This window comes from Oncorhynchus nerka, linkage group LG7 (assembly GCF_034236695.1).
Source record: "Oncorhynchus nerka isolate Pitt River linkage group LG7, Oner_Uvic_2.0, whole genome shotgun sequence".
In the NCBI taxonomy this organism is placed as follows: Eukaryota; Metazoa; Chordata; class Actinopteri; order Salmoniformes; family Salmonidae; genus Oncorhynchus; species Oncorhynchus nerka.
Window position 1 is genome coordinate 37,954,748 of NC_088402.1, and position 25,243 is coordinate 37,979,990.

Below are 25,243 nucleotides of genomic sequence, written 5' to 3' on the forward strand. Positions count from 1 at the left end.
CCCTACTAAAGGACACCGATAATAAGAAGAGACGTGCTTGGGCCAAGAAACAGGAGCAATGAACATTATACTGGTGGAAAACTATCCTTCGGTAGAATGAGTCCAAATTTGAGATTTTCTGTTCCAACTGCCGTGTCTTTGTGAGACACAGAGTAGTTGAACAGATGATCTCCGCATGTGTGGTTCCTATCATGAAGCATGGAGGAGGTGTGCTTTAATGGTGACATTGTCTGTGATTTATTTCAAATTCAAGGCACACTTAACCAGCATGTCTACCACAGCATCATGCAGCGATACGCCATCCCATCTGGTTTGTGCTTAGTGGGACTATCATTTGTTTTTAAACAGGATAATGACCCAATACACCTTCAGGCTGTGTAAGGGCTATCTGACCAAGAATGAGAGTGATGGAGTGCTGCATCAGATGACCTGGCCTCCATAATCACCCAACCTCAACCCAATTGAGATGGTTTGGGATGATTTGGACCGCAGAGGGAAGGAAAATCAGCCAAAAGTGCTCACCATATGTGGGAACTCCTTCAAGACTGTTGGAAAAAATTCCAGGTGAAGCTGGTTGAGAGAATGCTAAGAGTGTGCAGAGCTTTCATCAAGGCAAATGGTGGCTACTTTCAATAATCTAAAATCTAAAACATTGTTTTAATTTGTTTAACACTTTTTTGGTTACTACATGATTCCATATGTGTTATTTCATAGTTTTGATGTCGTCACTATTATTCTACAATGTAGAAAATGTAAATAATAAAGAAACCACTCTTGAATGATTAGGTGTGTCTAAACATTTGACTGGTACTGTATGTCGGTATGACAAATGAGTTATTCCTCTACTTTGTAATCAACATAGAGTTCAGCAAGACTGGACTGTGTTGATAATGGGATATGATAAAGGGTGAGTCGGTCAAGGATCGATGCAGATAAGGTGGTAGATTGTACGACAAGCGACAGGTTTATTCAGAGTGAAGATATCTGGTACAGCGTATATACGGGCCCCTCTGTTAGCTCATCAGAGACTAGCAGAAAGGAACCTTGCTAACAGTGAGTACAAGCTTCATATACAGAACAGAAAGTAGGTTGATTTCTAGGAGATCGGATCTTCGGATTGGATCAGGCTGGGGTGTAGTCATCCGGCATTGGCTCAGTTGTCTGTCCGTCATCGTAGAGTTCTGCCATGCCTGTTCTTGGTCGTCACACCATGTTTAGCTGAAAAGGAGATTTGGTGTGTGCGCTATCTTCAGTCACACAATGTTCGGCTGGGAGGGAGATTATGTGTGTGTGCTAGTTTGTCTCTAAATCTAGGCTTTCTGCCAATCTGTGGGTGTCTTATCTGGGTGTCCTCGGCAGCTATGTGTGTACTGTATGTGCGTCGTCCCTGTCTTCTGGGGTCAGTGTGTAAGAACGTATGCGTCCCTGTCCTGTCCTCGAGAGTCCGTGTGTAATGTGTGTGCGTCCCTATCTTCAGGGGAGTTGTGGCCGAACTGACGGCTAGCACCTGTGGCTAGGAGTATCCTGTTGTGACAGTGTTGTGGATGATTTAAGTGAGTGTGTGTGTGAGAGATATCCTGTATGGGGCCCAACCTGTTTTACTATGAAAATACGTTGTCTCAGCTATAGTAGTGTAATGTCACCTACATAGGAATTAATAGTAATGTAATGTCACCTACATAGGAATTAGCAGTCCCTTACAACTGCGAGAGCATCAGGGAATTTAATGAAGTCCAGCTCAATATAGTGCATGTGCACTCCAGCGGAAGGGACATGGGTAGGAGTTAATTGTTTATTGCCTCCTTAAATGTTAATCCTTTTGACACTTCTGCAAAGTACAACCCCAGGAACCAAATGTGTCCCTACTACATGCTACCAGATTTATGTTTTATTTTACAGATCACAGCTATACCAGAAAATGGCACACAGAGTTAATGGTTCAATTAATTTGAAATAGGGCGGAATAATGTAACTGGTGTTATGCCCTTTGTCACCATTTGTTTTTCTATTCTAGAAAATTTAACTAATTCCATTCTCCACCACCCAATTTCTGATGGAAACCGACAAATATAGAATCGTCAAAATAAGTGAAGGGATGATGAAATGTCAAACATGCAGTATGCAACCCAAACCCTGACTTGTTTGTAAAATGGCTATTTCTACTGGACAGGTGCTATTTGAGATTCCAGTGGCTAAAAATGTATCACTTTGTTGTCAGTCTTATATGCAAGACATGGCAAAACAATACATTAGTCCCATAGTGTTCAACCAATGCCATATCACATATGTATATGATCCAGTACACATCTCACTGTGTGTAATCTGATTGTGATTGTATTTCACTTTTTGTTACCGGAACAATATGTCACAGCGGCACCACAGTTGTTTCAGGAGTCAAATGATATACTCCTTGTTTACCCCTCCTGTGCCAGTGTATGTGCCTGTGGCAGATGTCCAACTGGAAGGTGACGTGCGAGCGGTAGGCTCTGGGACTGTGACCTTAGATACCCATATGAACTTGATTTGAGATTCTTCATCTTCTATCTCTCAAAGACCACCAACTCAGATGCACAGCGTGCTTCAACACGATATGAGGGGGAGAGGATTTCTTTTTTTCCTATTACCCCCTTTTTCTCCCCAATTTCAATCTTGTCTCATTGCTGTGACTCCCCGACGGACTAGGGAGGCAAAGGTCGAGTCATGCGTCCTCTGAAACATGACCCGCCAAACCACCCTTCGCCAAACACCCACTAGCTAAACCCGGAAGCCAGCCACACCAATGTGTCAGAGGAAACACTGTTCAACTGACAACTGAAGTCAGCCTGCAGGCGCCCGGCAAGCCACAAGAAGTCGCTAGAGCGCGATGAGCCAAGTAAAGCCCCCCCGGCCAAACCCTCCCCTAATGCTGGGTCAATTGTGCATTGCCCTATGGGACTCCGAATCACGGCCGTGATACAACCCGGGTCTGTAGTGACGCTCCTAGCACTGCGATGCAGTGCCTTAGACCGCTGCACCACTCGGGAGGCCTTGGGGAGAGGATTTCATCCTTAACATGGTACAAATAGCCCCTGAGGACTATATATCCCTATATTATTGTGATGGCCACCCCTATATAAATTCCACGAACAATACTGATAGATCTCAATCCCGTGTAATGTTGTCAAGCCAATCATTTTTCTTTGTCTGTATCCTAGCACAAATATGTACAACTACCTTCAGGTCTGAGGCCAAAATCTGAGGGACAAAGTGACAGAAAACCTAGAAATGACATTACGTAAATTTAGAGACACAGTGATGTCATTTCTAGTTATTTTGTTAGCCGATTTTGTAGCTGGATACAAATGTCCAATCTGCAGTGACAAGATCAAAGTAAGTTTATTTTATGCATGCATGCTCTTAATGTATTACATTGCAATATATGCAATTTACTTCAATGAGTACGGTATGTTATACATGTCCATTGTTTTCAGTGAGGCATGAGGCAGTCCCTATCCCCAGGATAGATGACACTTCGAGGAAAGCCACAACAGCACGGGCTATAGATTTGGCATCTCCTCCCTCCAACTCAACAAGCCCCAGAAATGGTGATACAATTGTCTGCTTGGTGTCACTAAAGTTATCACACCCCTAGGTACTTAGAAACACTTACATCTGTGGACTCATCGAGTAGGAGGCTGAAACGCTTGTTACCCACATCTGCGACCAACTTTTTCAGAAAGTATGGTGCTAGAACACCATTCATAATTTCTGTGCACTTTGACCTGTGCATTTTGAAGTGGGTTGCAGCAGTGGAGTCTGAGAAAGCAGCTCTACATGCTTCTCCAATGTGTTCAGCGATAGCTAATGCCATGGTGGCCTCAGCCTTTTTTGCAGTCAATTTTATTAACTATAAATTGGGTGGAACTGTTATAAGGCTTTGCCTTTTGAGTATGTTTTTGAGTTGTCATGTATTTTTTTTACATCACTAAGTTTGGCGTAGAAATCAGCCTTACAATACAGGCAATAGGCCCGTGTATCACCTCCAATAAACGGCTTCAACCAGCCTTTGAATTCAGGGTTTGATTCCCACTCCTTTCTGTATTTTTGAGTGTACAGTTTAGACTGGGACATGATGAGCTAGCCAGCTAGATGTGTAGCTTATGTCACAGAGGCACACACACAGTGGACAAGGTGAGTAAGTGACTAAGGCTGTGTGAGTCAAATGCAGTGATTTATTTTAGACAAAGAACATTTTACATTTACATCCCTCCCTGAATGTAAGCCAGGGCAGGATCAGCCAGCGGCGGCTTCCCATATGCGCAATTAATTTGCAGTCTGGGCGCGGAGGGGTAAACATCTAATGCTCTGACTGCAGCTGGGAGGGACTGCTGCGTGAGGACTGGGCCGCCTTTGAGTGTTTTGGGACGGGGTGGGGCCCACGGTAGCATCCGCTGCTCGTTGAGAAGAGTAAGAACTATACATGCTTCCACGTCAGTCTCCAAAAGTCTCCAATAACATCAGGAAAAGTCGCTAGTCGATTTTTTTGAAAATGTGTCGCTAGAGGGATCTGAATACTCACTAAATATAGCGACAAAGTCACTAAGTTGGCAACACTGCCTGTGTGATGCTCTAGCAGCGTAGCTCGTCAGAGCTGCTTCGCCCATGGCGTGTTTCTGCAGGCTCTTATGAGGATTCTGTGTTATGCACTATAGCCCGTTACCATATATGTGATTGAATATTATCTGCTGTTGGCTTGTGTGGATGTGTGTATGTGTTTTGCAACATAGCTGACTTGAAACATTGTTTACAGTTTCAGGGCCATGGGCCTTTCTCATGATGGACAAATATAGAATAACATGAAGACAGGGACTGTGCAATGAGTTGGGGAGGCACATTCAGGACATAGTGATGCGAGAACAAACGGTCTTTTGTTAGATAACAGGAGCCAGGTGCGAGATAACGGTATTGAGCATGAGCGCATAGATATTCTTCACAGCAACAGTTACATCTATCAACTGAAGCGCTTAGGGGGCTGGGACCAGCCTCTGCGCCAACAATCAACGATAGGCTGGGTGAGTTTAAACCATGCCCAGTCTCTACTCTGACAGGCCGGCTCAGAAGCAGGAACTATTTCTGTCAGGGTATATTTATAATATCTTTGTCAAGAACAAGTCAGTTCTCTGTTTGCCCTGCGAGGTGGGACAGAGAGCCCGTATATATGAAAATTGCATTTACCACTTATTGCTTAGCTAATAAAAAATACATAGTATACAATCGGTGACTCATTGTCATATTTATTCTGATACCATATTCGAATTGACGCAAATCTAACACTCTGCATAGCGGTTCTTTAACAAGCCAGTTTTTGGTGAGCCACTTGTCGAGGAATTTACATTTTCCAGGCATAGCTGAAGCTTCACTTAACGTTAGCTTGAGCTGTTTAACCTGATTTATTCAACTTCAATCACTCTTGCACGCACGTGACCGTCGCACTCTCTCAGAGGCAGGTGGCTCGTGAAATAAGGGACGCAGAGACAGCGGGAGACACACATGCAGACAGCGGCGTAGCCTATTACTGATGTTAAGTTGTTTTTTTAAATCTAAAGAACTTCAATTTCTATTCTTGCACAAAATATATAAATTCAAGCACTTTCAACAACCCATGTCTATTTCAAAAAACTTTCAAGGCCTTGATTTATTTTCTCTCAAATTCACAAACTTTCAAGGATTTCAAGGACCCGTGGGAACCCTGCCCTCCATAGTCCTCAATGCAATACACTGTAATAGACTACATGGGACACATATCGACTTGTATAGTGTTAGTGTTTACATACTGGAGAGGGAATGCAAAACAACGACGCTGGACAGAGTTGTAATCAGGTGTATCAAAAAGGCAGTTTATTGAGTCAAAGATATCTTGTCCTACATCGTGCACGGACCTAAGCAATATGACTCTGTGAGGAGTCAGAATAATTAGGCTGCCCAGCCAGAGTTTACAACAGAATGTATACACAGAATAATGTAGGTGTAGTCTCGTCGTGTTGGTCTTCTGACTGGTCCTGAAGAGTTGGAGGCGGGCCTGCTCTAGCCAGAGCTGGAGCCCCATTGGTGCACAGCAGAGTTCTTTGCTCACGTCACCCGACCAGTAGGGGGGGGGGTGGAGTGTGAGTGTGCGTTGCTCATGAGATGTATGTGTGTCAAGGAAGCGTGGATTTAGGGACTGGTAATGTCTGCTTTAGGCTCAGGTGTTTCCTGTTTATGCAGGAGTGCATGTAGGGTTCAATGTCAGTGAGATAGTTTGGCACTCTAAGCTCGTTAGTGTTGCAGGCTGATCTTTGTAGTTACAGGGGAGTATATTTGCGTGATGGCAGCTGTGTGTCCTTCGGATAATCATGTTATTGCACGTAGGCTCTAAACTTGACTGAGGACACTGGGCCCAGAGTTATCTGAGGGCATCCGGTTTAACCAGAGCTTTGGTCTGCTAGTAATGCTTGATATTAGATTATTTATATAACACTTGTATAGCGTCCTTTTCTACCTGTCTGAAATAGGACTTGGTTCAACTATTAGTTGAAAAACTACACATTTGGTTAGTAGAGAGCCTACTGAGTATATCCCACCCCACTGTATCGGAGACAGGTAGATAAGTTCTCTCTACAAGCTATTAAGTATCCCATGTACCGTTTTTTTATTTTATTGGGGCTATGGTGGGGCCGGAGTAAAAAGCCAGCAGCAAGCCATGTCAAAACTAACCATATTTGGTTAGTAAAGACCCGACTGAGTATTTCCCACCCCAATTTATGAGACCAGTAGTAAAGTGCTTTACATACAAGTATCCCATATAATGTACCATGTATTGCACTGCAGTGAATGGAATAAGGAGTCACCAGCAGCACTCTGTATTAAACCCATTTAATACAGAGACCAATAAAAATGTTGCAGTATCTATTGAGTAATTCCAATAACATGTGTTTTATCAAAAGTGTATTTAAAAAAAATATATAGCCTACATGACCATACCAGTGTTTGTGTTCACTTTTTAAAGAAATTGTATGAATTCAACAAATGATCAACTTATTTTTTCTAAAGGTGGTAGCAATGTTTTGGATAAAACGTTCTACTGCACTGGAGTGCAAAAACATACAGTGCCTTGCGAAAGTATTCGGCCCCCTTGAAATTTGCGACCTTTTGCCACATTTCAGGCTTCAAACAAAGATAAAACTGTATTTTTTTGTGAAGAATCAACAAGTGGGACACAATCATGAAGTGGAACAACATTTATGGGATATTTCAAACTTTTTTAACAAATCAAAAACTGAAAAATTGGGCATGCAAAATTATTCAGCCCCCTTAAGTTAATACTTTGTAGCGCCACCTTTTGCTGCGATTACAGCTGTAAGTCGCTTGGGGTATGTCTATCAGTTTTGCACATCGAGAGACTGACATTTTTTCCCATTCCTCCTTGCAAAACAGCTCGAGCTCAGTGAGGTTGGATGGAGAGCATTTGTGAACAGCAGTTTTCAGTTCTTTCCACAGATTCTCGATTGGATTCAAGTCTGGACTTTGACTTGGCCATTCTAACACCTGGATATGTTTATTTTTGAACCATTCCATTGTAGATTTTGCTTTATGTTTTGGATCATTGTCTTGTTGGAAGACAAATATCCGTCCCAGTCTCAGGTCTTTTGCAGACTCCATCAGGTTTTCTTCCAGAATGGTCCTGTATTTGGCTCCATCCATCTTCCCATCAATTTTAACCATCTTCCCTGTCCCTGCTGAAGAAAAGCAGGCCCAAACCATGATGCTGCCACCACCAAGTTTGACAGTGGGGATGGTGTGTTCAGGGTGATGAGCTGTGTTGCTTTTACGCCAAACATAACGTTTTGCATTGTTGCCAAAAAGTTCAATTTTGGTTTCATCTGACCAGAGCACCTTCTTCCACATGTTTGGTGTGTCTCCCAGGTGGCTTGTGGCAAACTTTAAACAACACTTTTGATGGATATCTTTAAGAAATGGCTTTCTTCTTGCCACTCTTCCATAAAGGCCAGATTTGTGCAATATACGACTGATTGTTGTCCTATGGACAGAGTCTCCCACCTCAGCTGTAGATCTCTGCAGTTCATCCAGAGTGATCATGGGCCTCTTGGCTGCATCTCTGATCAGTATTCTCCTTGTATGAGCTGAACGTTTAGAGGGACGGCCAGGTCTTGGTAGATTTGCAGTGGTCTGATACTCCTTCCATTTCAATATTATCGCTTGCACAGTGCTCCTTGGGATGTTTAAAGCTTGGGAAATGTTTTTGTATCCAAATCCGGCTTTAAACTTCTTCACAACAGTATCTCGGACCTGCCTGGTGTGTTCCTTGTTCTTCATGATGCTCTCTGCGCTTTTAACGGACCGCTAAGACTATCACAGTGCAGGTGCATTTATACGGAGACTTGATTACACACAGGTGGATTGTATTTATCATCATTAGTCATTTAGGTCAACATTGGATCATTCAGAGATCCTCACTGAACTTCTGGAGGGTTTGCTGCACTGAAAGTAAAGGGGCTGAATAATTTTGCACTCCCAATTTTTCAGTTTTTGATTTGTTAAAAAAGTTTGAAATATCCAATAAATGTCGTTCCACTTCATGATTGTGTCCCACTTGTTGTTGATTCTTCACAAAAAGATACAGTTTTATATCTTTATGTTTGAAGCCTGAAATGTGGCAAAAGGTCGCAAAGTTCAAGGGGGCCGAATACTTTCGCAAGGCACTGTAAAAAATTGATATTCCCCAAGTTTAACATGTCTTTTCAGGGGAATCTTATTTTGGAATAAAGAAAACCGCACTTGTGCTACCAGCATAATAGCCTGCTGCTAGGAGAACGGTAATCCTGATTTCTTTGTTCCTATTTCTGTTTTCTTCGTGTGGCTTTCCTGCCTTTCAGTTTGGAAAGTGCATTGCACATTTGTAAAATATTACATACAAGGAAAATGGGGGGGGTTGTACCACCATCTAACAGCCCTTATATATACACACACAATACCACTATGCCCAACACACCTTCCCACTACTTTGGCCCCAACAGATCCTACACCCTTCTCTCAAAACCACCTCTAGCTCTTCTACACTAAAATCTCTGATACCCAAAAACTTCTCTACTGCTGCTGCTACCACCAATTCAATCTTCTGAGATTTCCTTTCCATCTGTGTGATACAATTAATGACCATGGCAATAAACTCCAAGAAGCCAACCTTACTAAAGCACAAACTGTTCCGGTCTCTCTGTACCACTGATGGCTGTACCCATACCCTCCTGCACACTTCTCCCTTCTAGCATGACTTCATCAGGCAAACGTTCTACATCAAAACTCCCTCTGTCTCGCGATCGCCACCAGGTCTGCGTAGCACCAAACGGCATGCATCAAACACCGGGGATTCCCAAAGGCTTACTACGAGCTTAACTCCGTTGATCTACGTGCAAGCGGGTGGCGTGGTATTTTGGAGTAGAACCTTTTTGGTAAAACAAAATAACCATTACTACACAGTAGAAAAGAGAAACTCAACAAATAATATTAAAGGTTGGTTCATCGTAGAGGAAGTTTCTTGTAATAACTACTCTTGCATGAAGTACGTTTAAAAAAAATTATGACAGTAAAACAGAGGGATAAAAGCTGGGTTATTTTGAGGTTGATTCTTTCACATCTGAAAATACATTGTTAGTCATAGTAGCCTCACCACATTATGAGCCATAGGGTTGCAATTTGTTTAAACTCCACATCATTGACCAGTACAGTACATTTTAAAACACCTTCACTTGACTCAAATTGAGCGATTACATAGTGGAAAAAGTCAGGCCATGTAATCTGATAAAGATAATTGTGATCAAACGGAAATGGTGTGAAGGTGTGTGCAGAGTCATGCAGGATTTAATGACACACTAGAATACCAGAACACAATATTGCTGAAGAAAAACAGCACAAGTTAATAACACAAGTTATTTACAAATAGTACATCCCAAAAACCATATACAGTGGGGAGAACAAGTATTTGATACACTGCTGATTTTGCAGGTTTTCCTACTTACAAAGCATGTAGAGGTCTGTAATTTTTTATCATAGGTACACTTCAACTGTGAGAGACGGAATCTAAAACAAAAATCCAGAAAATCACATTGTATGATTTTTAAGTAATTAATTAGCATTTTATTGCATGACATAAGTATTTGATACATCAGAAATGCAGAATTTAATATTTGGTACAGAAACCTTTGTTTGCAATTACAGAGATCATACGTTTCCTGTAGTTCCAGGTTTGCACACACTGCAGCAGGGATTTTGGCCAAGTCCTCCATACAGACCTTCTCCAGATCCTTCAGGTTTCGGGGCTGTCGCTGGGCAATACGGACTTTCAGCTCCATCCAAAGATTTTCTTTTGGGTTTAGGTCTGGAGACTGGCTAGGCCACTCCAGGACCGTGAGATGCTTCTTACGGAGCCACTCCTTAGTTGCCCTGGCTGTGTGTTTCAGGTCGTTGTCATGCTGGAAGACCCAGCCACGACCCATCTTCAATGCTCTTACTGAGGGAAGGAGGTTGTTGGCCAAGATCTCATGATACATGGCCCCATCCATCCTCCCCTCAATACGGTGCAGTCGTCCTGTCCCCTTTGCAGAAAAGCATCCCCAAAGAATGATGTTTCCACCTCCATGCTTCACGGTTGGGATGGTGTTCTTGGGGTTGTACTCATCCTTCTTCCTCCAAACACAGCGAGTGGAGTTTAGACCAAAAAGCTATATTTTTGTCTCATCAGACCACATGACCTCCTCCCATTCCTCCTCTGGATCATCCAGATGGTCATTGGCAAACTTCAGACGGGCCTGGATATGCGCTGGCTTGAGCAGGGGGACCTTGCGTGCGCTGCAGGATTTTAATCCATGACGGCGTAGTGTGTTACGAATGGTTTTCTTTGAGACTGGTCCCAGCTCTCTTCAGGTCATTGACCAGGTCCTGCCGTGTAGTTCTGGGCTGATCCCTCACCTTCCTCATGATCATTGATGCCCCACGAGGGGAGATCTTGCATGGTGCCCCAGACTGAGGGTGATTGACCGTCATCTTGAACTTCTTCCATTTTCTAATAATTGCGCCAACAGTTGTTGCCTTCTCACCAAGCTGCTTGCCTATTGTCCTGTAGCCCATCCCAGCCCTGTGCAGGTCTACAATTGTACCCCTGATGTCCTTACACAGCTCTCTGGTCTTGGCCATTGTGGAGAGGTTGGAGTCTGTTTGAATGAGTGTGTGGACAGGTGTCTTTTATACAGGTAACGAGTTCAAACAGTTGCAGTTAATACAGGTAATGAGTGGAGAACAGGACGGCTTCTTAAAGAAAAACTAACAGGTCTGTGAGAGCCAGAATTCTTAATGGTTGGTAGGTGATCAAATACTTATGTCATGCAATAAAATGCAAATTAATTACTTAAAAATCATACAATGTGATTTTCTGGATTTTTAGATACTGTCTCTCAGTTGAAGTGTACCTATGATAAAAAATTACAGACCTCTACATGCTTTGTAAGTAGGAAAAACTACAAAATCGGCAGTGTATCAAATACTTGCTCTCCCCACTGTATTTAGCCTTTCCCTATTGACAAATTTTTGGCCTGATATCCATTATCTTGGAAAAACAACACAAAAGTATTACTCCTATCAAAAGTCAAAATAGAAAAAGAGCAGCATTTTGTTTAAATACACTAAAATTTGCAATAAAGGCACAGATCCAACAGCACTCCTCATCTACGATGGATAGGATATAGCTGCACAAGTCTTACAGCTTTACTCAAGTGTCCGAAGACTGATACTCAACTGGGGCCATTCCCTCAAGGTTGTGCCAATCATGAAAGCAATTTCTGTCTGGAATGACACAAAGTGGTACGCCACACTCATTGCACTTCCAGGGAGTGTCTTTGGAGTGTCCCGATTTCTTGCAGAGTTCGCATCGCTTTCGTCCTGCAGAACTTCTCTTGCTTTTGTCTGCCACAGGCTTGATCGGGACAGGTGTATGTCCAGTGTTTGTCGGCTTGGACTGAGTCTCAATGGACACCTCACAGAGCTGGGCCACGAGCGCTTGTGTGAATTCTTTGTGGGTCATGGGCTGCATCTTGTTCACTTTACACAGATCCTTGTGAATGATGTAGCTGTTAGTAGTCGCTATGTCCACAAAATGGTAGAACAATGTTCGGTACCACTTCATTGTTTTGCGGTGGGCTGAGAAGTAAGTAATCAGTTGGTCAGATAAGTCAACACCTCCCATGTTTTTATTGTATTCTAGAATTGGGGTGGGTACTGGAATTGACTCGTGAGACCATTTGCCATCCTTATTCTTGCGTTTCCTTTTTATTGTCTCCCCTCCATACGCTTGATGAATGGTGGTACCCATTGACACTTCCCGGGCATCCTTCCACTTCACAAAGAGCAGGGAGCCCTCCCTTATCCACCGTAAAGATCCTCTTGGGGATTTCTTGGTCAGCGCATTTTCTTCTGATCTTGGGAAGCCCAATCTGCCTTCCCTCATGGTACCACACGCTCCCATTTTCATATCAAATAAGTCCTTGAATAATTTTGGGCTGGAGAAGTAGTTGTCAAGATACACGTGGTAACCTGAGCCAAGAACAGAGGGCCTTACGAGGGACATCACTGAATCGTGACAAATTCCAAAGCCAACGGGAAACGTGTTTTTACCGATATACACAGCATAGTCCACTGTATAGCCATTGCTGGAGTCAGCTAACACAAAAATCTTAAAGCCAAATTTAGTGGGCTTTGACTTGATATATTCAATCAACCCATTTCTTGCTTTTGATGCCACCATCCGTTCATCTACAGCCAGGTTTCTATGTGGGTGGAAACAGGACATGCAGGCATGACGAATGTCATTCATTAATGGTTTGAGCCGAAATAGCCTATCATATTCAGGAGTGCCCTTTTTACTGTCATTGACAGCATCCTCATCAGGATCACTCATGTGAATGTTCCATGATATGATTCTGTATCTATCCCTGTTCATCACAGTAGCTGGAAACGGAATTGAGAAGATGGAGTTTGTTATCCAGTAATCACTGATAGCTCTTGTCTTAACCAGAGCAGTAAAGAAGACCAATCCAATGAATTTGTAAAACTCCTTCACAGTTATATCTATCCACTTAAACTTTTTGCCCCTACCAATGTTTCTAGCCGCTTGTCTATTTGTATTGTCGCAGAGGGTTCTGACCGTGACTTTTGTAAAAAACATTTGAAATAAGTCTAACGGTGAGTACATGGCTGAGGGATCTACTTGAGGTCCAGGAGGTCTGCTTGGACAAAATCTCAAAGGTTGAGGACCCTCATCAGGGTGTTCCTCTGTTTTCCATGGCTGATCTGACTCGGTTGTTCTGTGTGGTAAGCGAGAGTTTTTTCTTGGGGTTGAGAGACGTGGTACTTTGGACTTTAATGAGGGTGAGGCCGGCACTCTTTTACGTGGAGAATAGTTCTTTGTTGACAAATTCACTGACGGGCTACGCTGTTGGTCTGGATGCAAGGTGCTCAGCAGTGGGGCTTCATCTTCATCCGTTTTAACACTATGAAAAGAAACATGAGTAATTATCAATTCAGCAAACATGTTTTGCACAACACTTCCAACTGAGCGACAGCTATTGCCATCGGTATTGGACTTCAATTCACTTTAAAACTTGAAGGTTAAAAAGACAAGAACTAGCTACACAGTGCCTATAGAAAGTCTACACCCACTAACTTTTTTCAAATTTTGTTGTCAGTGCCTCAGAGATTCATGCATTTAAATAGGGATTTTTCCCACTTATCTACACAACATACTCCACACTTTTGGCAGCAGTTACAGCTGTGAGTCTGTTGGGAAAGGTCTCTACCAACTTTGCACACCTAGATTTGGCAATGTATTATTTTTTACAAAACTGTTCAAGCTCTGTCAAGTTCCTTGGGAGCATTGATGGACAGCACATTTTCGATTTGATTTAGGTCGGGGCTCTGACTGGGGCACTCATGGACATTTACCTTTTTATTCCTGAGCCACTCCACTAACTTTGGCTGTGTGTTTCGGGTCATTGTCATGCTGAAAGGTAAACTTCAGCTTTCTTGCTGAGAGCAGCAGGTTTTCCTCAAGGACTTACATTTACATTTAAGTCATTTAGCAGACGCTCTTATCCAGAGCGACTTACAAATTGGTGCATTCACCTTATGACATCCAGTGGAACAGCCACTTTACAATAGTGCATCTAAATCTTTTAAGGGGGGTGAGAAGGATTACTTTATCCTATCCTAGTTATTCCTTAAAGAGGTGGGGTTTCAGGTGTCTCCGGAAGGTGGTGATTGACTCCGCTGTCCTGGCGTCGTGAGGGAGTTTGTTCCACCATTGGGGGGCCAGAGCAGCGAACAGTTTTGACTGGGCTGAGCGGGAACTGTACTTCCTCAGTGGTAGGGAGGCGAGCAGGCCAGAGGTGGATGAACGCAGTGCCCTTGTTTGGGTGTAGGGCCTGATCAGAGCCTGGAGGTACTGAGGTGCCGTTCCCCTCACAGCTCCGTAGGCAAGCACCATGGACTTGTAGCGGATGCGAGCTTCAACTGGAAGCCAGTGGAGAGAGCGGAGGAGCGGGGTGACGTGAGAGAACTTGGGAAGGTTGAACACCAGACGGGCTGCGGCGTTCTGGATGAGTTGTAGGGGTTTAATGGCACAGGCAGGGAGCCCAGCCAACAGCGAGTTGCAGTAATCCAGACGGGAGATGACAAGTGCCTGGATTAGGACCTGCGCCGCTTCCTGTGTGAGGCAGGGTCGTACTCTGCGGATGTTGTAGAGCATGAACCTACAGGAACAGGCCACCGCCTTGATGTTAGTTGAGAACGACAGGGTGTTGTCCAGGATCACGCCAAGGTTCTTAGCGCTCTGGGAGGAGGACACAGTGGAGTTGTCAACCGTGATGGCGAGATCATGGAACGGGCAGTCCTTCCCGGGAGGAAGAGCAGCTCCGTCTTGCCGAGGTTCAGCTTGAGGTGGTGATCCGTCATCCACACTGATATGTCTGCCAGACATGCGATTCGCCACCTGGTCATCAGAAGGGGGAAAGGAGAAGATTAATTGTGTGTCGTCTGCATAGCAATGATAGGAGAGACCATGTGAGGTTATGACAGAGCCAAGTGACTTGGTGTATAGCGAGAATAGGAGAGGGCCTAGAACAGAGCCCTGGGGACACCAGTGGTGAGAGCACGTGGTGAGGAGACAGATTCTCGCCACGCCACCTGGTAGGAGCGACCTGTCAGGTAGGACGCAATCCAAGCGTGGGCCGCGCCGGAGATGCCCAACTCGGAGAGGGTGGAGAGGAGGATCTGATGGTTCACAGTATCGAAGGCAGCCGATAGGTCTAGAAGGATGAGAGCAGAGGAGAGAGAGTTAGCTTTAGCAGTGCGGAGCGCCTCCGTGATACAGAGAAGAGCAGTCTCAATTGAATGACTAGTCTTGAAACCTGACTGATTTGGATCAAGAAGGTCATTCTGAGAGAGATAGCGGGAGAGCTGGCCAAGGACGGCACGTTCAAGAGTTTTGGAGAGAAAAGAAAGAAGGGATACTGGTCTGTAGTTGTTGACATCGGAGGGATCGAGTGTAGGTTTTTTCAGAAGGGGTGCAACTCTCGCTCTCTTGAAGACGGAAGGGACGTAGCCAGCGGTCAGGGATGAGTTGATGAGCGAGGTGAGGTAAGGGAGAAGGTCTCCGGAAATGGTCTGAGGAAGAGAGGAGGGGATAGGGTCAAGCGGGCAGGTTGTTGGGCGGCCGGCCGTCACAAGACGCGAGATTTCATCTGGAGAGAGAGGGGAGAAAGAGGTCAGAGCACAGGGTAGGGCAGTGTGAGCAGAACCAGCGGTGTCGTTTCACTTAGCAAACGAGGATCGGATGTCGTCGACCTTCTTTTCAAAATGGTTGACGAAGTCATCTGCAGAGAGGGAGGGGGGGGGGGATTCAGGAGGGAGGAGAAGGTGGCAAAGAGCTTCCTAGGGTTAGAGGCAGATGCTTGGAATTTAGAGTGGTAGAAAGTGGCTTTAGCAGCAGAGACAGAAGAGGAAAATGTAGAGAGGAGGGAGTGAAAGGATGCCAGGTCCGCAGGGAGGCGAGTTTTCCTCCATTTCCGCTCGGCTGCCCGGAGCCCTGTTCTGTGTAGCTATGTTTATAATTAAGCCTTAACATGTTATAAAGGTCTACAGCAATCGTGAGGGCGTGCTAGCAACTTTTGACAAAAATTTATCATGGTTTATATGGGTGCCGAATTCCTCCAGAAGGGGCAGTATTCAGGGCTAGCCCAATTAAGCTTGAAAGGGCTGGTAACTGTGACAGCATGGAATTCAAAGGAGGCGATAGACAGATGGGTAAGGGGAGAAAGAGAGAATGACCACTTGGGAGAGATGAGGATCCCGGTGCCACCACCCCACTGACCAGAAGCTCTCGGGGTGTGCGAGAACACGTGGGTGGACGAAGAGAGAGCAGTAGGAGTAGCAGTGTTGTCTGTGGTGATCCATGTTTCCGTCAGTGCCAAGAAGTCGAGGGACTGGAGGGAGGCATAGGCTGAGATGAACTCTGCCTTGTTGGCCGCAGATCGGCAGTTCCAGAGGCTACCGGAGACCTGGAACTCCACGTGGGTCGTGCGCGCTGGGACCACCAGATTAGGGTGGCCGCGGCCACGCGGTGTGGAGCGTTTGTATGGTCTGTGCAGAGAGGAGAGAACAGGGATAGACAGGCACATAGTTGACAGGCTACAGAAGAGGCTACGCTAATGCAAAGGAGATTGGAATGACAAGTGGACTACACGTCTCGAATGTTCAGAAAGTTAACCTCTTAAGACTCTAGGGGCAGTATTTCATTTTTGGATAAAAAGACGTGCCCGTTTTAAGCGCAATATTTTGTCACGAAAAGATGCTCGAATATGCTTGGAATTGATAGTTTTAGAAAGAAGACAGTCTTACGTTTCCAGAAATGCAAAGATTTTCACTGTGAGTCCCTTAGAACAAATGCTTCGGGCAAAACCAAGATGTATGACCGACCAGGAAATGCACAGGATTTCTGAGGCTACATTTTCCATGATCGCCTTATATGGCTGTGAATGCGACAGGAATGGACGGACTCTTTCTCTTGTTTCCCCAAGGTCTCTGCAGCATTGTGACGTATTTGTAGGCATATCATTGGAAGATCATTGGAGACTACATTTACCAGGTGTCCCGCTTGGTGTCTGCGTGGCAATTGGTGCGCAAAAGTCAGGTCCCGGTATTTTTCCATTCAAATCTCAGAACAAACCAGGCTACAAGGACGGTGCTTTCAATGGAGAGAAATATGACAAACCACCTTCAGGATTGATTCAAACAACGTTTTCCATGTTTCAGTCGATATTATGGAGTTAATTCGGAAAAAAGTTCGACATGTAGGTGACTGAATTTTCGGTTAGTTTCGGTAGCCAAATGCATAGTAACAAAAGGGAACGATGTGTCCTACACAAGAATCTTTCAGGAAAAACTGGACATCTGCTATGTAACTGAGAGTCTCCTCATTGAAACATCTGAAGTTCTTCAAAGGTAAATTATTTTATTTGATTCCTTGGCTGGTTTTTGTGAATATGTTGCGTACTAAATGCTAACGCTAATGCTAAGCTAGCTATCACCACTCTTACACAAATTAGTGATTTTCTCTGGTTCTAAAGCATATTTTGAAAATCTGAGACGACAGGATTGTTAAGAAAAGGATAAGCTTGAGAACAGGCATATTTATTTCATTTCATTTGCGATTTTTAGAAATCGCTAACGTTGCGTTATGCTAATGAGCTTGAGGCTGTAGTTACGCTACCGCATACGGGTTTGGGCGGACTATGAGGTTAAGCTTACGTAGCAAGAATCTTATTGACTAAAATGATTAAAATGATACAGTACTGCTGAAGTAGGCTAGCTGGCAGTGGCTGCGTTGTTGACACTACACTAATCAAGTCGTTCCGTTGAGTGTAATAGTTTCTACAGTGCTGCTATTCGGGGCTAGCTGGCTAGCTAGCAGTGTTGATTACGTTACGTTGCGTTAAAAGAACGACAATAGCTGGCTAGCTAACCTAGAAAATCGCTCTAGACTACACAATTATCTTTGATACAAAGACGGCTATGTAGCTAGCTATGTAGCTAGCTACGATCAAACAAATCAAACCGTTGTACTGTAATGAAATGAAAATGAAAATGTGATACTACCTGTGGAGCGAAGCGGAATGCGACCGGGTTGTTGAGTGCGGAAGTTCTATTCAGGTGGACGTTGGCTAGCTGTTGGCTAGCTAGCAGTGTCTCCTACGTTAAGGACGACAAATAGCTGGCTAGCTAACCTCGGTAAATTAAGATAATCACTCTAAAACTACACACTCTAAACTACAGAATTATCTTGGATACGAAGACAGCAAAGACAACTATGTAGCTAGCTAACACTACACTAATCAAGTCGTTCAGTTGAGTGTAATAGTTTCTACGGTGCTGCTATTCGGTAGACGGTGGACGTTTGCTAGCTGGCTAGCTAGCTAGCTGATGGGCAGATAGCAGTGTAGACTACGTTAGGACGACGAAATACGATAATTACGCTATTATCTTTGATACAATGACGGCTATGTAGCCGACTTCTCTTGCTCCATTCATTTTCCTGGTGAGTAACATCCCCACAACATGATGCTGCCACCACCATGCTTCACAGTAGGGATGGTGCTGTAAGGCTTTGCATTTTTTTCGCACAAGTTAAATTTTAGTTTAGTCAGACAACAAAGCATAATTCAAATGGTATTCAAGGCTTTCTTGAGTAATGGCTTCTTTCTTGTCACCCTACATGCCAGATTTGTGGGGTGCTTGGGATAATGTTGTCACATGATACACATAAGATGGCGCCGACAGATATGGTAACTCCTAACAACTTTGCAGTATTTAGTTTTGTGTTATTTTTTACAATATTAGCCCAAAATTGTTTGTGTTATCCAAAAGTTATTTCCGGCTGTATGTAATATTAGAGCGGCGGTACCTCACCAGCATTACGACTTTTACGAATTGGATGCTTGGTTCGTACCCCCCATGGCAATTGAACTTATTTCAGAGGCTGCTCCAAAATACAGCCGGTGGAGAAGACGAATTCGGAGTGACCTTCTAGTCGACTCAAGAGGCGTGCACACTAAGGCTGAAAGATATACAGTTGAAGTCAAAAGTTTACATACACTTAAGTTGGAGTCATTAAAACTTGTTTTTCAACCACTCCACAATTCTTTTGTTAACAAACTATAGTTTTGGCAAGTCGGTTAGTACATCTACTTTAAGCATGACAAGACATTTTTTCCAGCAATTGTTAAGACAGATTATTTCACTGTTCCAGTGGGTCAGAAGTTTACTTACACTAAGTTAACAGTGCCTTTAAACAACTTGGAAATGTCCAGAAATTATGTCATGGCTTTAGAAGGTTCTTATAGGCTAATTAACATAATTTGAGTCAATTGGAGGTGTACCTGTGGATGTATTTCAAGGCCTACCTTCAAACTCAGTGCGTCTTTGCTTGACATCATGGGAAAATCAAAAGAAATCAGCCAAGACCTCCACCAGTCTGGTTCATCCTTGGGAGCAATTTCCAAACACCTGAAGGTACCACGTTCATCTCTACAAACAATCGTACGCAAATAAACACACCATGGGACCATGCAGCCTTCATACAGCTCAGGAAGGAGATACGTTCTGTCTCCTAGAAATGAGCGTACTTTGGTGCGAAAAGTGCAAATCAATCCCAGAACAACGGCAAAGGACCTTGTGAAGATGCTGGAGGAAACAGGTACAAAAGTATCTATATCCACAGTAAAACGAGTCCTATATTGACATAACCTGAAAGTCCTCTCAGCAAAGAAGAAGCCACTGCTCAAACCACCATAAGAAAGCCAGACTATGGTTTGCAACTGCACATGGGGACAAAGATTGTACTTTTTGGAGAAATGTAGAACTGTTTGGCCATAATGACCATCATTATGTTTGGAGGAAAAAGGGGGAGGCTTGCAAGCCAAAGAACACCATCCCAACCGTGAAGCACGGGGGTGGCAGCATCATGTTGTGAGGGTGCTTTGCTGCAGGAGGGACTGGTGCACTTCACAAAAATAGATGGCATCATGAGTTGGGAAATTATGTGGATATATTGAAGCAACATTACAAGACATCAGTCAGGAAGTTAAAGCTTGGTCGCAAATGGGTCTTCCAAATGGACAATGACCCCAAGCATAGTTCCAAAGTTGTGGCAAAATGGCTTAAGGACAACAAAGTCAAGGTATTGGAGTGGCCATCACAAAGCCCTGACATCAATCCTATTGAAAATTTGTGGGCAGAACTGAAAAAGCGTGTGCGAGCAAGGAAGCCTACAAACCTGACTCAGTTACACCAGCTCTGTCGGGAGGAATGGGACAAAATTCACCCAACTTATTGTGAGAAGCTTGTGGAAGGATACCCGAAATGTTTGACCCAAGTTAAACTATTTAAATGCAATGCTACCAAATACTAATTGAGTGTATGTAAACTTCTGAACCACTGGGATTGTGATAAAGTAAATAAAAACTGAAATAAATCACTCTACTATTATTCTGACATTTCACATTCTTAAAATAAAGTGGTGATCCTAACTGACCTAAGCATTTTTACTAGGATTAAATGTCCGAAATTGTGAAAAACTTAGTTCAAATGTACTTGGCTAAGGTGTATGTAAACTTCTGACTTCAAATGTATATCGTGTGACGATAGATGTTTTTCTATCGTTTATTTTGTTGTGTCGCAAATCACACTTTACGGCAATATTTTGTGTGGAAGGAAATTTGCAACACAAACAAACATGGAGGAGAGTGAACGTGACACATAGCACAGAGACCATGCCTAAGAGGGGCTACTTCGGTCGCATGGACATGGTTTGGGTATGAAAAGTCTGACACGGACCAGAAAACCGTCCTCTGCAAAATATGCCGCAGGCCGGTCCAGACAACAGGCTCAAAACACCACTAACCTCTTTTACCACCTACGCAAGAGTCATGTGAAACAGTACGGAGAGAGTCTACGGATGAGACCCAAAAAGGTACAGTCAAGTGCTCAAAACAAACCTCAGACTCAGACGTTGCAAGAGGCTTTTGCCCGCGGCACACCATATGGCAAAGAATCACGAAGATAGGAGATAACAGCTGGCGTTACAACTTATATCTGCAAAGACATGGCGGGGTTTACGTGAGTTTGTGCTAACACTCGACCCAAGGTACCAAATGTAATAAGAAATAGGCCTTTACACATGGTAATTTTATATAAACTATTTATTCATTGAATTTACAGAAAATGTGTATATCGTGATATGTGTCGTTATCGGGACATGAAATGACCTATATCGGGATATGAGATCTTGGCCATATCGCCCAGCCCTAGCGCACACCATCCACCACTTCCGAGTATGTTACTCGCTAATGTTCACTCTCTGGATAATAAAGTAGATGAGCTCAAGGTGAGGATCTCCTTCCAGAGAGACATCAGGGATTGTAACATAGCCATACTTCTGTGAAACAGAAATAACAGAAAATATGAAACAGAAATGTGAAATAGAAATATGAAACATTGGGATATACTGTCCCCATTCAGCCAGCTGGATTCTCTGTACATTGCGCAGACAGGAATAAAGAACTCACCGGAAAGAAGAAAGGCAGGGGGTGTATGTTTCATGATTAACTACTCATGGTGTGTTTGTGACAACATACAGTCCTTTTGTTCACCCGACCTAGAATACCTCACAATCAAATGCCGACCATATTACCTCCCAAGAGAATTATCTTTGGTTATAGTCACAGCCGTGTATATTCCCCCTCAAGCTGATACCACACCACGACAGCCCTCAAAGAACTCCACTGGACTTTATGCAAACTGAAAACCACATATCCTGAGGCCGCATTTATTGTAGCTGGAGAATTTAAAAAAGAAAATTTGAGGAAAACACTACCGAAGTTCTATCAACACATTGACTGTAGAATTCACTCTGTAAAAACACTGCTACTCAACTTTTCGAAATGCCTACAAGGCCCTCCCCCGCCCTCCATTTGGCAAATCTGATCACGACTCCATTTTACTCCTCACGTCCTAATGGCAGAAACGCAGAGGAAGTACCCATGCTAAGGTATTTTCAACGCTGGTCTGACCAATCGGAATCCATGCTTCAAGATTGTTTTGATCACGTGGACTGGGATATGTTCCGGGTAGCCTCCGAGAATAACATCGACAGATACATAGATACAGTGACTGAGTTCATCAGAAAGTGTATAGGTGATTGGGTACAATGTGACTATTAAAACCTACCCAAACCAGAAACCATGGATAGATGGCAGCATTCGCGTAAAACTGAAAGGACGAACCACCGGATTTAACCATGTCAAGGTGACTGGGAATACGGCCGAATACAAACAGTGTAGTTATTCCCTCCATAAGGCAATCAAACAGGCAAAACGTTAGTAGAGAGACAAAGTGGAGTCGCAATTCAACGGCTCAGACACGAGACATATGTGGCAGGGTCTACAGACAATCACGGACTACAAAGGGGAAACCAGCCATGCTGCGGACACTGACGTCTTGCTTCCGGACAAGCTAAACACCTTCGCCCACTATGAGGATAACGCCGTGCAACCGCCCGCTAACAAGGACTGTGGGTTCTCCTTCTCGGCGGTCGACGTGAGTAAGACATTTAAGCGTATTAACCCTCGCAAGGCTGCCGGCCCAGACGGCATCCCTAGCCTCGTCTTCAGAGCATGCGCAGACCAGCTGGCTGGAGTGTTTACTAGTGATGCATGACATATCGGTGAACATATCGGAATCGGACGATATTAGCTAAAAATGCCAACATCGGTATCGGCCCAATGTCTAGTTTAACGCTGATGTGAAAAACCGATGTCAAAGCTGACATGCATACCTATATAAACTAGGTACATGACTAATGACGCCACGTAAAATGTAGCACTACACATGCAACACAGCATTCTAACCTAGACCATGTTATATAAATAATCTAATATCAAGCATTACTAGCAGACCAAAGCTCTGGTTAAACCGGATGCCCTCAGATAACTCTGGGCCCAGTGTCCTCAGTCAAGTTTAGAGCCTACGTGCAATAACACGATTATCCGAAGGACACACAGCTGCCATCACGCAAATATACTCCCCTGTAACTACAAAGATCAGCCTGCAACACTAACGAGCTTAGAGTGCCAAACTATCTCACTGACATTGAACCCTACATGCACTCCTGCATAAACAGGAAACACCTGAGCCTAAAGCAGACATTACCAGTCCCTAAATCCACGCTTCCTTGACACACATACATCTCATGAGCAACGCACACTCACACTCCACCCCCCCTACTGGTCGGGTGACGTGAGCAGAGAACTCTGCTGTGCACCAATGGGGCTCCAGCTCTGGCTAGAGCAGGCCCGCCTCCAACTCTTCAGGACCAGTCAGAAGACCAACACGACGAGACTACACCTACATTATTCTGTGTATACATTCTGTTGTAAACTCTGGCTGGGCAGCCTAATTATTCTGACTCCTCACAGAGTCATATTGCTTAGGTCCGTGCACGATGTAGGACAAGATATCTTTGACTCAATAAACTGCCTTTTTGATACACCTGATTACACTCTGTCCAGCGTCGTTGTTTTGCATTCCCTCTCCAGTATGTAAACACCAACACCCACAATGTCTTCTGTGTGGATCGAGCAGTCAACAAGTCGAGCAGTCATTTGAAAGAGTAAGAAAATATAATCAAGACAACTCAAAGGCGAAATCCATTAATGGCAAGATAATGGAAATCATTGCCCTTGACAATCAACCATTCTCTGTTGTGGGTGATGTTGGCTTTAGCGACTGGTCGAGCACAGGTACACACTAACATTACCAAATGCGCTATTGTTCAGATGTTGCCCTACAGGAGTTACACAGTAATAGTGTCACTGCTATTAGCTTCACGACATACTATGGAACGCAGTTTGGATCTTTGCGTGTCAAAAAAGATAACACCATTTGACGCGATAAATACGCTTTTAAATTTGACATATAAAATACACAGTTCTATTATAGAATGTTGTGTGTTCTGAATTTGCACGTGCAAGCCAAACGCCACCACTAATATCAGTACCACTGTCAAAGCTGTACAAAAAGAGTCTACAAACAAGAAAAAACACCGGCCATGAGCTATGTGTTTACAATACCGTGTTGGTAATAAAGCATTATTTGTTCGACCGCAATTTCTGGGGTAGCTTTTACTAGCTTTAACTTGGTACCTAGATAGCACCAATACAACCAGACTGAAAACAATGACCAGTAGAAACTGCAGTCATTTTCACTATTCTTAGGAATCCTTTTAAGTATTAGCTAGGTAGTCACTTGTTGTTCGCCTTTTGAAATTGAACAGCCAGCTACTTAACCCTGTTGCCCAACGCTAACGTTACAAGTGACTAGCTAGCTTCATCTGGCTAGTGAGGCTCGACCTGACCGGGTTATGTGTTGTGAAGCTAGCAAATAAGGATTAGGCACAATAGCGACATTTGCAGTTTGCCTTTAAAATAACAGTACCTATTTGAAAGTGATGCAGAAGGTTACAATTGTTGGAATCACGCCATATTTTGACTAGATAATGTTAAACGGGGTTGGGATGTGAAGCAATGAAATGGGGTATCAGTCTACTTGGTGACACCCACAGAACACAACTGTGAAGAGTTTACGCAAATATTAGAGTTGTAGCTCTTATCGCGGAACTGTGACTGTGTGAAATCAGCTCCCCAGTTAGTTAACCTTGTGTGTATTGACATTCATATTGCACTGTACAGCTTTGCCTAAGGATTGGGGATCAATGAAATGGGGTATCAGTCTACTCAACAGCCAATATATTTTTTCCTCTTCAGAGTTATCAGACTCCAAAACATCCATGCAGTATTGTTTTTCCTCGGGAATAGTGTTCAATACATATAGGTTGACAATAAATGTAGCTCAATTCACAGTTGTTTCATAGTCCCGCAATAACAGCTACATTGCTAATGTTCCTGGTGTCACTAAGTAGACTGATACCCCATGTCATTGATCCACAATCCATAGGTAAGGCTGGACCAGTGAAATAAGTATGCCCCCAGTGCAATTCTAAAGTATAATACATCCCGTGTGATTTCAACAGGTTGTCAAATTACTGTCTTTT

At 43.7% G+C, this 25,243-nt stretch overlaps 1 protein-coding gene across 1 annotated transcript in view; it reads right to left on the reverse strand.

Annotated features, from left to right (window-relative positions):
• Positions 1-940: 940 nt before the first annotated feature.
• Positions 941-25,243, reverse strand: part of LOC115131576 (piggyBac transposable element-derived protein 4-like) — a 32,807-nt gene continuing 8,504 nt past the window's right edge. Inside the window, exon 3 of the mRNA XM_029663387.2 lies at positions 941-13,574. Within this exon, the coding sequence (XP_029519247.1) occupies positions 11,798-13,574 (1,777 nt within the window). The 3' untranslated portion in view covers positions 941-11,797. The remainder of the gene's footprint in view (positions 13,575-25,243) is intronic.